Source organism: Astatotilapia calliptera, chromosome 10 (assembly GCF_964374335.1).
Source record: "Astatotilapia calliptera chromosome 10, fAstCal68.1, whole genome shotgun sequence".
NCBI lineage: Eukaryota > Metazoa > Chordata > Actinopteri > Cichliformes > Cichlidae > Astatotilapia > Astatotilapia calliptera.
Window position 1 is genome coordinate 29046593 of NC_137431.1, and position 12139 is coordinate 29058731.

Below are 12139 nucleotides of genomic sequence, written 5' to 3' on the forward strand. Positions count from 1 at the left end.
ACAAAAATTAGGTAAAAAAACAAAACAAAAAATCTGGTAATTCTTTGTTTTTACATTCTTTAGGTCCCAATCAACCCAAATAGCAAAGAAAAATAACAAATGCATGCCATGAAAGAGTTCGGGTCGTAGGAGGTTAAGATAACTTTTTTTTTTCTTCTAAATTCCTGTTTTGACTCCTGCATTTAAGCCCATTTTGTCAGTTTGACTGTATCTGTGTCTGATCTGTGGGCCACAGTCAGTTGTGCTGTAACGATGATCTGCTTCCAGGACATAGAGATGAAGTACAACGAACTGCAACAAACGCACGGCGATGCAGCCACAGACTCGGATGACAACAACGGTGTGTTTGAATTCTCTCGGTCATCTCACTTTCATCAGCTTCACGCTCAATTTAATGTTTTGTATTTCAAACTCTCTTTCTGGTATTTTTTCAGATGGGATTCAGTGACGAAAGGCTTCCTGCTCTCTCGGCTGTCAGAGCCAAGTTTCATGTTGCTGCGTGCTCACCTTCCTCCACCTTTTACCACTGAAGGATTAATGTCTGATCTCCTACTTCAAAGGACGGTGTCATCGTCGCAGTCTGAATTACTCCACTATAAACTCTTTCACAAAGCAGGAGCAGAAGAGACATATCACTGAGTTTTTCATGGACACTTTTTAGTATAATAATAATCACTGACTGCATAAATTATCTGAAACACTGGATATAATGAATGGAAAAAGGCTAAGCGACCATCTGACGACACAGACGTTCAGCAGACAAGAAGTGAGACATTATGACTGTGACCAGTACTGAAGGATTTTCCTCTTCAAAACTCAGTGTAAAAACCTGCAATAGAATAGATAGAGTCAATATACAAGTGCCCAATAAAATGCCAAAATGGAAGGTTAAAACACTCCCACCATAAAATTTACCCAGAAGGGATTTAATGCTGTTTTTAGCCAAGCTTTGCATTAAACGTTAAGCAGGTGATTGTCTGCTTTGGATCAGATATCTAGCAAAAACTCTGAATCTCACAAATCTACACCCTGAATCATTTTTTCAATTACAAGCACAAATATAATAAGGAGGTTTAATGCTGTGATTTCTATACAAAGACTCATAGACTTACTTGCTCAGCAGTAAAAACCAGATACTTTGAAGATGAATTTCACTTGAAACAGCCTCTTTCGTGGAAACTACAGGCAGCTGTGGCAGTCTGCTATTGGCCAAAGCAATCACACCGGTCACATTGTTCCCTAGTGACGAGTGGTTGTCTGGATATTTTCTATTTTAATTTTAAATTCTAAGATATTAAAAAATCAGTGGGCTTTACAGTTGGCGATAGGTGTGTTTTCCTCCCTGCTTTTCAGTCTTAGCTAAGCTAAGCTAGCACACTTGACAGGTCTGGACTTTACGCTCAGTATATCACGCTTGTATTTGCTGCATTAACATAATTTCAGGAAAACCAAGACGATTCTCATTATTCTGATTTTGGAGCATCAGAAAAGCTAAATATGAATTTGTTGTAAATTTCCTTTTATTGTGTTAGATACTATATGTGTAGGTTGTTAACAAGTGACACCAGATGCAAACAAAACAGTGTGACTTCCTTTTAGCTCAGTTGATAAAATAAGTGCTAATATTGAACTTTATGTGGGTTTAACTTTGACTTTGCAGCTGCGATGCTCTCGGATTTAGAAGTTTAATTTCTCACTGACTGTGGGATACATTCTATAGTTACGATTTGATTCATTAACATGAACGTCTCATCTTAAGTAAGAAAAAAGGTGAAAATCCCCGTTTCTTATGATGGCAGGTTGATTTAGCTTTTTGTCTCAAGAAAACTAAAGGGTAATTTCTTGAGATAATAAGATGGCTTATCTCACAAGCATTTTGTTTTCCTGTTATTATGTGAAGATTATAGGAATACCCGATAGCCCCTGCCTATCTTGACCACTTATGAAGTTAAAAATGGGCAGAATTACTAAAGTGACATGTGCTGCTTCAGCTGGGTTAATCGTAATAATAAGAGGACAACAGGGACCTTTTAAATTATTTTTTTAACAGCCTGGCACAGAGTGACCAACAACATGGCTTGATGAGTCCAACTGGAATCTAAAAATTCAATTAAAATTAATACAGTGAGAAGAAGTGGCATAGAAAGCAGTAGGTACACTTTTCAAGCATATTCACAGTCCTGTGCCCTAATACAGTATTACTAATATTATAGTAGAATTATATGCATGTGTGCAAGAGTTAAAAATATTTTTTGTATTACAGCCGTTTTCACAGAAAAACAAGTATCCAGACTTTAGTGTAAAATAAATCCTACAAAAGAAGTTGGCAATTAGACAAGAAATAAAAGTTTCTGCATAATAGTATGACTCCTTATGTAGTATGACCTTTGAGTCTAATAAATGATTCTGTGTTGCTGGATCATAATTCATTATATTTATATACAGTGGTGTGAAAAAGTGTTTCCCTTCTTCCTATTTCTGAGTGTTTTGCATATTTCTGACAGTTAAATGTTTCAGATCATCAAAGAAAGTTTTATATTAGACAAAGATAACCTGAGTAAATACAAAATGCTGTTTTTAAAAGATGGTTTCATTGATTAAGGGAGAAAAATTTTCCAAACCTACCTGGTCGCGTGTGAAAAAGTGGCTAAGTTCAGTTTCACCAAACAGTCAGGCCTTATTACTGACAGACCTGTTGAATCACTTAAATAAAACCTGTCTGACAAAGTGACGCAGGCTAAAAGATCCCAAAAAGCAACACATCATGCTACAATCTAAAGAAACTGCTAAGTAGCAAAGTCACTGACATCTATCAGTCTGGAGAGGGATAAGAAAGCCATTTCTAAGGCTTTGGGACTCCAGTGAAACACAGTGGGAGCCATTATACCACAAAACAGTGGTGAACAACATTAAAGAACCGCAGGCTTCACATATCTAAGTTAATGTCAGAGGTCATGATTCAACAATAAGAAAGAAACTGGGCAAAAATGGCATCCATTCAAAGTCCTGACCCGAATCCAATTGAGATGCTGGGGAATGACCTTAAGTGGATTCATGCTGGAAAGGCCTCTCAATAAGTGGGTGAAAAACAAGAATTCTGCAAAGATTAGTGGACTAAAATTCCTCTACAGCTCTGTAAAAGACTCATTGCCAGTTACTGCAAACGCTTGATTGCAGTTGTTGCTGCTAAGGGTGGCCCAACCAGTTAATAGGTTTAGGGTATTCACTTTTGATTTGGTTTTCTCTCTTAATAATAAACAACTTTGTTTAGAAACTGAATTTTGTGTTTAGTTGTTATCTTTGTCTTATATTTCAATTTGTTCGATGATCTGAAATATTTAAGTGTGGCAAACATACAAAAAACAAACAAACAAACAAACAAACAAACAGGAAATTGGGAAGTGTGTATGTTTAATTTTGCAACTGGTATAATTTAATTATTTACTGCTGTGTAACAGTATAGGAATTGAATTGAACCACTCCTATCCATGCTCTCATCCAGTAACGCTGAACATTGTAAGGTTTCCAGTGTGACTGAATTGTGCGATGACACCAGGAAGTAACAATAACTTCTTTGAAGTGGGGAAGGGCAGTGACACCCCGTACCAATCTGGATACGCCCATGTACTAAAGATTTGAACAGAAAGCTGCAAAGCTAGGCTCATTTTCTCGCAATAACTAAATGTATAACTTGTTCATCTCACTAGAAAACAAGTTTAATTGCCTCAAGATAAATTACTAGATAATTTGATTTGTTCTCACAAAATGAAAAAATTGCATTAAAAAACCTTTTTAATTATGTGCATGTCCAATATCATCTTCTGTATTCCTTTAATTACTATACGCTTGCCAGTTACCATTGTCTCTGTATGATTTTTTTCATAGCAATGCAGTGCTGTATAGCAGCTGACTTAAACAGTCACAGATTTTAAACAACCGGAAGCACTTAAATGTAGCAAAAAACAAACAAAACAAAAAAATAATGTCTCCAGTCTGCAGTCCATCAGTTTTATCCTTCTATCAAATAAACAGTAAATCAAAAAACAAACAAAAATCATTCAAAAATAAAATGCAGATGGACAAAAAACTCTTCAGATGGTTGACTAGCTGAAGTGTACGTAGTAAACCAGTTTTGTCCAACCTGTGTTTTTAACTATAAAAATACATTCACGCAGACATCTGCGCTTCACTTTTAAGGTTGGGCTGAAAATAGATTCACCGGCCACAAGACTGCGCCGTGGCTCCGGTTTGTGGATAAATATGTTCAGGCAAAAACGATGACTGCTTTGGACTGCGTTCAGGGTAAAGGCGTATATTGTACAATGACTGCATGTCAGTAATTTTGTTCGTGTTTTTACTCGCACCTTTTTGTTTTACACCATGCTATCATGTAATGCTTTAACACAAACTGCTCAAAAAGAGGAGAATTAATCCATTTTATAAATGTTATTGTAAATGTTATATTTTTTGTTACATTGTTATTAACTCTGTTAACATGTTTATGACACAAGAAGCTCATTGTTTGTGAAAATTAAGGAAAAGATGAATGGAAATTTTTGTTTAATTTTATTTGATCTTGATGGGGAAGTGAGATAACAGACTGTGCTTAAAAATAGAGCTAAACTTTGCCCTGAAAAGTGAAGCGAATGCTTAAGTGCCTTAAACTTGTTTTTGTTCAAATGGCCACCAGGGGGCAGTACATCTGGTTACAAAAAGAAGTCCTGTTGTACAGAAGTCTGTGTGAAAATGACCCTACTGCTGATTGATTGAGTAAACAGTTTTCATGTGCATCAATGGAACATGATGTTTAGTTTGTATTCCCTGTTAGGTTAATAAATCAGGGTTTAGGACGCACCAGTCTTGTGATTGACAGGTTGCTATGGTATCGGGAGCCCGTTTGACTGGTTTCTCAATCAGATCCACTCTATAGAGGATACAAGAGGAGTATAACATGAGTTTGTAAGGACCCATTATGAAACCTCTGATTTTAAATTATGGGTCTAATCATCGGGTGTTTTTAGAGCTAGAAGGAAGGAATAGTAACCTGTCAGTTAATGCTAGGTGACTTAACGTGGGACTCTACAGGATTTGACCAATTTAAATGCATCAATATAGAGGCCGTCTTTGAGTCTTGTAAAGTACAGTTTCACATCTTCATGCTGCTTAGAACGAATAAGTGCAGAAAACAGTTCATCGAATGTCTACTTAAGACAGACTCTAGAGGCCGCTTCCCATATTAAAATGCCCAACATAATAACTTCATGGCATTTAAATGCATGTTTTTATCCTGATAGAAAAGAAAACTAAAAACAAAACAGGCTTGGCCTCTGTAGATAGTTTTCACAGGTGCTCTGACTTATGAAACTTAAGTTTTTATGGTTTTGGTGCATGTTTATTAAATGTATATAGTATAATATGGCCTTTCTTTGTACCAGAGAAGGCAATATAATATACCACATTCATATACAAGCTTGTGCTTCAGTTTTAGTGAATGAAATTTACTATTACTATTTCTGGTCTAGTATATAGTCATCTACAGTGGCCTAGCAAAAATAAAGAATTAAAAAAAAAAACACACACACACAACAGACATTAAATAAAACCCAATGGAGATGGGGGAAAAAGACAAAATGCGCACAAAAAACAAAAAGGAAAACACTAACATGATGGAACAGCAGTGGAAACGACAAGCTAACAGAACAGAAAACATCTAATAGCAAACATGTATCTACAGTATTGAATGAAACTTGATTAAAACACACATTATATTGCATGTTTTTCTTCCCCAAAACAATGTACTGCATCAGATCTATACTTTATAAAGGTTGTCCCAAGGAACAAAGCTCAAACAAAAAGAAGTTTCAAACTCATTCAGACTAAATTAAAGGGAAAAAATGTGAATGTGCCACCTTATGATATCAAGCCTGGTTTCAGTGCAGTTGTCCCCTTAGAAGAGATTCTGAGAGATCCAAAGGGAAGAGCGTCAAAGAACTGTTTGATGAATATAAAACTGAGCTGTGAATTATATATGCTCTTTGCAGCCATCAGATCTCAACCTAACTGAACACCTTAAATCACTTATTCAAACTTTATTAAAACACTTTATCATTCTTTATACAGGTGCAGTCCCTGAAAAGTTCTTGGGATGTGTGAAAGATGTCAGAATTACCAATTAAATTAGCATTTTATTATTAAATAATTCAAAAAATAAAAAATAAAAACACAATACAACTTAGATTTTGGTCACTAAGCAGTAATTCATGATCCAGTGCCCTCCTTTAGCTGAACTCTACATCCAGGAACATTTCCAAAGCACGCATGGTAGTTAAAAAACAAACTGTTTGACACATTTTGTAAAAATGGAAAATAGCTGAGATGTCCTACAAAGCACTCGTATATTCACGCAGCGGGATAATTTGCTACTTTTTCCAAATAGCAAGTAACAATAACTCCATTATGAAACGGTGTAAAAATCTCTGAGCAAACAATCAGAAATAGACTTGGTGAGGGTGGACCGAGGGCCCAACATGCTTGAGTGGGCCCTGTGCTCACTCACTGGCACTGGTATTCTGGCATTTGCCGTAGAATACCAGAATTGGCAGGTCCATCACTCTGTGCATATAAACATTATATTGCCTGTAACATCAGTCTGCACAGCCAGTTTGTTGGTAGGTCAATGAAGGTCTGTGGCGGTATAGCTGTGCATCCATCCATGGATATATCTCCAAACAACAATGCCCTGCCTCATGTGGCCATGGTTTGCAGGCAGTTCCTGAAGGATAAAGGAATTGATATCACTGAAAAGCCGCCTGACATAAATCCAACAGATCACCTCGGGGCCATTACATTCTGGTCCATCTGATGCCCCCAGGTTGCACCTCAGACGTTCCAAGAGCTCAGTGATGCCCTGATGTGGGAGGAGATCTCCCAGCACACCATCCGTCGTCTCATTAGGAGCATGGCCCGAAGCTGTCGACATGCATACAAGCAAAAAGGACTAGCCTACTGTATAATTTCTTCACTTTGATTTCAGGAGTGTCTTTGAATTCAGTCCTTTATAGGTTGATACTTTTTGATTTCCACCAAGCAGATCACAGGTGCATCTCAGGGCCAACACAGAGACAGACAACAGCTCACACTCTTACATGATCCAACACTTGCTTGTTTTCCTGAACAAGTTAACTTAACTCGATTCTGTGACAATGAATCTTAAGCTGCTTCTGCTCAGCTGTGCTGAGAATCATTAAAGTGATGGTTGAGATTTCCAGTAAATCAATCAATCAGTTAATCAATCAATCAGTTAAAAATAGGTTTAATATGGATTTCAAAATCTTATTTTGTTTTGATATGTACCTATTTTCAGTGATATCAATTTTAATAGCAGGAAATTAAAAATTTCTTTCTCTCGTTTTTGCCATATTTTTCAAGTAGCCTATATTTTTAGTGGCCCCCATATGTTCACCCCTATGAAGAAAATCTGGAGGCACCCCTGGATAGAGTCCCACAGTGTAGCTATCATTTTAAACTTCTGTCCTCCTATAATTATACCCCAGGAGATTCTGTGCTATGAATGTTTTGTTCTATCGCAATAAATTTGCTGGTACTTTTTGGATAAGCATGCAAAAACATCAGACATTTAGACTACTAAAGCTGACTGTTGCTAATACAACTTAAACTTTTTGCTATGAAGCAACCCATGGCATTTTAAAACAAGGTTAGAGTGCGCTCATGATAAGCAATAACTTTTCTCTTTTATCTGGGGACTCATACTATACAGCATATTAAAAATATTTAGTAATCTTTTATTATTCTCATGCTGTACATAGCACCTTTAGAGCTCTTGAAGCCCTTAGACAGAACGTTAGCTTTTCATTCACTCTTGTCTGAATGTCCACCCACCTTTTGTCTGTCCATGTCTTTGAGTTTGTGGTTCTCTATCCACCTTTTATACTTAGCCTTGCTTTTCTTGTAGCCAAATCTGGCTATGTCAACCATGAACACCCATGCCAGCCCGTACATAACCACTCCACCAAGCTTCATTATCATTGAAGTCCTAGGAGAGGTGAGCTCGCAGTAGAACATCACCGTGCCGACTCCCACGCGAACAGTGGCAAACAGTAAAATAAAAAGCAGGTCCACCGCGTCGCCCAGCAGGCTGTCGTACAGGCCCACCTGGCGGAGGAACCAGCGGGTCTGCAGCAGGGGATTGGTGAGCTCGCTGCCAAAGATGACCCCGCAGGTTTCACAGCCTGACACTCCCATCAGCAAAGCCAGCAGGATGCCTGCGATACTGGCAGCATGATGTGCAAGCATGACGGGGCCCTCCGTGTGGTAGCATACACACCAACCCATGTCGAAGAAGAAGTAGCCGAGGCACACAGCCAGGGCGAAGCTCTGGAGCTCTGTGTTTTCTGTACCTGGGTGATGATAAGAAGAAGGTCATCTGTATTTAATATTTTCTTTATTATTATATGAAAAAATTCTTAATGCAAATTTAGTGCTTGGAGAAATAACGTGAAGGTGTTTAAAGCATACCGTGCACCTCTGTATGCTGCACATTTAAAGGCAAACTGTAAAAAGCTGGTTTATAATGAAGTCGCCTATAAAACTGAGAGTCCTTATATTTAAAGCTGTATCAAGAGATCTCAGGTTTGGAGGCTTAATACTTATGAGAATGAAATCATAGTTTGACTTGTGCTCATTTGGATAAGTCAGGGTTTTTTGGTTAGCAGTATTTTTGAGTGGATCCTGTTTAATTGACCTCTTTTTATGGGCCCACGTATTTCTTACAATAACCTACTTACATTTGTTTGTGGTTTCGATATATTTCTGTGTCTTTTTCGGGACCATAAAACCCACTTTTTTGGAAAATTACACCTGTACCTGCAGGTTTTTGACTGCTTGGTTCTTTGCTGTCTTCATCTTTTGGATATTTAAGGGCCACCACAGAGAATCATCTCCCTCCATGTTACCCAATCCCTAGCTTCTGTTGCACCAACCCTCACTAATACATCCATGAATCTTCTCTGTGCTTTTCCTCTTAACCTCCTGCCTGGTACCTCCATCTTTAGCATCCTTTGCCCTATATAGACCACATGTACCATCCTGGTACAGCTATTTTTATGTACTTTTATTTAAATGTATTATACCGACCTAAATTCAATCATAATCATTTGTACATTTTTTTTAAATCACTGTCTTTAATTCACAAACTAATTAAAACTGTGCTTATATTGATTCATTCATGGACTGATTACATTAATCCTTTCACTCTGTGATTAATTACCTGACTTATTGGTTCATTTAATGCAGACTGTGAATGTGTTTCACCTCCATTACCCACCAAACTGATTTACACTTTACTTTTCATTAAATTTTAAAATATGCTGAACATCAGCGCCATGCTGCTGATCCTGTTAACTCTCAGTGAGGACAGTAGACTGCTATAATTAGCACCAGTCTGAATTTACATCACCACATGACCAGAAAGAGAGCATAATTAAATTAAATTAAATTAAATTAAATTAAATTAAATTAAATTAAATTAAATTAAATTAAATTAAATTAAATTAAATTACTAACTATACTTTGTAACTGCATTGGTAACATGTCTATTGATCCACTGACCTGCATGCGTGAAGGGCCAGGGTCCGTCTACGAAAACAACGTAGGCTGTGAGCAGCACTATGAGGACGCCGTGGGACAACGTGACCAGGCGACAGTTCCACTCGGGTCCCCGTTGGGTGAAGGTGCAGACGAACAAGAAGTAGAGACACAGCCAGCCAATCAGGCTGCAGATGACCTCCAGCATCGGCATGGCTGTGTGTTTGGGAAGAACAGACACATCTGAGGTCTTTTACATGAGACTGGATCTAAGAAGAAGTCACTGAAAGTGTAATGCGTTGATTTTATATTTGAACATATTTACATACAATATTAGGTTAACCTTGTAGATGGATACTGAGTCCATGTAGGGTTAATGGGTTATTTACTCCAATGAAAACAAGCTTATTTGAAACAGTGATGACATAATAAGGTAAAATTTGACTTTAAACTGTGACTTGCTTATTGTCAAAAACAAATGTCAATTTCTTTAAAACGTCACTTTTTAAAAACACTTGTGGGCACCAAGCAGCAAAGGCATACCTGCTGCTAACTAATGACAACACAGCTAAACATGCCTGGCATTATATAAAATGTCAGTTTGTGCATTAATAAAAATGCTGAAATTTCTTCATATCTGCGGGTACATTACAGTGTGCTGTAAACTCTGTGTTAACCAATCGGTAGCAAGCAGGTTTTAAAGAAGCTAGATTTGGAAACAAAACCAACCTTAATTTAAAATGATTTTATGCAATAATGCACCTGTGGCTGCTGGGTATTGCTGACCAAAGTACGTGTCCATATTCTGAAATAGAACAGTCATGCCGTGGTTTGCCTTAACTCCTCCTCCTCTCAGTCGTCCTCACGTTCAGGATGCTTGTAGATATGGACTCCATCACTGAGGTAGCCTCAGCCTCCATCACTGTTTACGCTCCATAAAGCCTCCATCAAAATTCTGTCAGCTCAGCATTTTTTTTTAATGGACACACTCGGCCAAGATGACAGATATGCCATGTGCAGGCTACTATGGACAGTTAGTGGATCCTGTTTCCCTTCCCCCTGGAAGTCAGACTTGATCCTCTTAAAGGATTACAGCCTCCTCTTCTCTGCACATACCTGCTTTTGGACAGGGCGGGTGATACCAGGCTGCAGAGCAGCACATGCATAATAGTAAAGTGAAGACGGGATAAGTGACTGAACTGTATAGTGGATGCTCGGATGGGTGGATGATAGAATTGTACAATTATGTGAACAGCAGTATTTCAGATACAGCTCCACCTGCATAAAGCAAAAGTACTGTCACAGCCTCTCCTCACTTTACAGCTCCTCCTATGACACCTGGACTATTTTTAATCGAAATGAACTGCACATAGTAATGTTTTACTTTGAAATTAAGTGAGCCTATCCAATTTCTTCTTCTTCTTCGTCCGCCTAAAATCTCGTCTCGCAGCTTTGAGAAAGCTCCCACATATTTTACATCATTTCTTGGGCCCATTTGGGAATACTGTGATGTGACTTTTGGTAGCGATTTGTCAGAGTTGTTGTGAAATTCCCAAAATACTTCAGAATTTTTCCCCATTCATTCGAATAAGAAAGTGTCTAAAAAGATCACCAACCCAGGCCACTTTCGAGCCCACTTTTCAGATCTTTGTGTCTTCGTTTTTTTCCCCAGTTGTTTTGAGCAAGAGGTTTTTTTTAGCATTTGCTTGCTACTTCCTGTAAAGCAGTCTCTCTATATGTAACTTGATGTGCACTGGTCTGTTTTTATTAATTTTTGCCGTCCTGTGCATTTCATCAGCACTTTAAACTGCCTTCCACATAAATAGGACACTGACTGAAAATAGAGACTTAAAAACAGAATGGGGATCATTTAGAGGAGGCAGACTGATATGTGTGATACTGCAGGATTAGAGGCCAAAATCTGTGATGTATTGAGCAGATGACACACCAGACCTGGATATTGCAGACTCTGTCCATACTGTGTTGACATAACAGCAGATGCCACACTATGTTCTTCTGTAAAATGGTTAATTTCACTGACATAATGACGATCAAGTCAGTAATGCTTGTATTTTAAAATTAGATAAATAAATAAATAAATAAATAAAACTGCACTCAGGGTAGTTAGAAAACCCTGTAAACATTTCAGAAGAGGGGGAGTGTGCGCTCTGAGGGCAGGTGGTTGATGCAGGTGGGTGAGTTACATACAGAAAATACTCACAGCAGCACCGAGGCCAGAAGTTTTCACATGTGACCCTCCAGGCATTTCATTCACCTCTGCTACGGCAGGTTAATACCCTGTGAGGCGAAGGTCGGGTGCTCACCTGACAGCTCTGCAGCATTAACCCACTTCCAGATCAGCTCTAATCTGACACCCGAGTAGATTATCGGCTAGGAAGGTAAAGCTATAACAGATATTATTACTCTATCAGATTATTATGCTACTTTCATAACAGTGAACACATATACAGGTGCTGAATTAGCCAGGAAACTGTAGACAGCCTGGACACAATTATAATACTATGTTGATGTAATT

At 38.1% G+C, this 12139-nt stretch overlaps 2 protein-coding genes across 3 annotated transcripts in view; one reads left to right on the forward strand and one right to left on the reverse strand.

Moving 5' to 3' along the window:
• The window catches only part of arhgef12b (Rho guanine nucleotide exchange factor (GEF) 12b), a 43167-nt gene extending 42177 nt beyond the window's left edge, over window positions 1-990 (forward strand). The window contains exons 35-36 of the mRNA XM_026181335.2: window positions 268-340; window positions 435-990. Of these exons, the coding sequence (XP_026037120.2) occupies window positions 268-340; window positions 435-448 (87 nt within the window). The 3' untranslated portion in view covers window positions 449-990. The remainder of the gene's footprint in view (window positions 1-267; window positions 341-434) is intronic.
• A 6729-nt stretch (window positions 991-7719) lies between these two features.
• On the reverse strand, window positions 7720-10558 carry tlcd5b (TLC domain containing 5b). Of its 2 annotated transcripts, none has more exons than XM_080307319.1 (3): window positions 10366-10558; window positions 9628-9819; window positions 7720-8417 (listed from the first exon to the last, which is right to left on the reverse strand). In XM_080307319.1, the coding sequence occupies exons 1-3, from the start codon at window positions 10424-10426 to the stop codon at window positions 7870-7872; spliced, it is 801 nt and encodes a 266-aa protein (XP_080163445.1). In that variant the 5' UTR covers window positions 10427-10558; the 3' UTR covers window positions 7720-7869. The 2 variants fall into 2 exon arrangements, with proteins under 2 accessions (XP_080163445.1, XP_080163446.1); XM_080307320.1 differs by having other exon boundaries at window positions 10333-10474.
• Window positions 10559-12139: the final 1581 nt, after the last annotated feature.

Excerpts from the sequence above, each read along its gene's own strand:
- tlcd5b (XM_080307319.1), bottom strand. The coding sequence starts at position 10,426 with ATGACTGTTCTATTTCAGAATATGGACACGTACTTTGGTCAGCAATAC. Across the intron at positions 9,820-10,365 it reads GCAATACCCAGCAGCCACAG|CCATGCCGATGCTGGAGGTC; the intron begins GTGCATTATTGC and ends CCAAACACACAG. Across the intron at positions 8,418-9,627 it reads CTGGCCCTTCACGCATGCAG|GTACAGAAAACACAGAGCTC; the intron begins GTCAGTGGATCA and ends ATCATCACCCAG.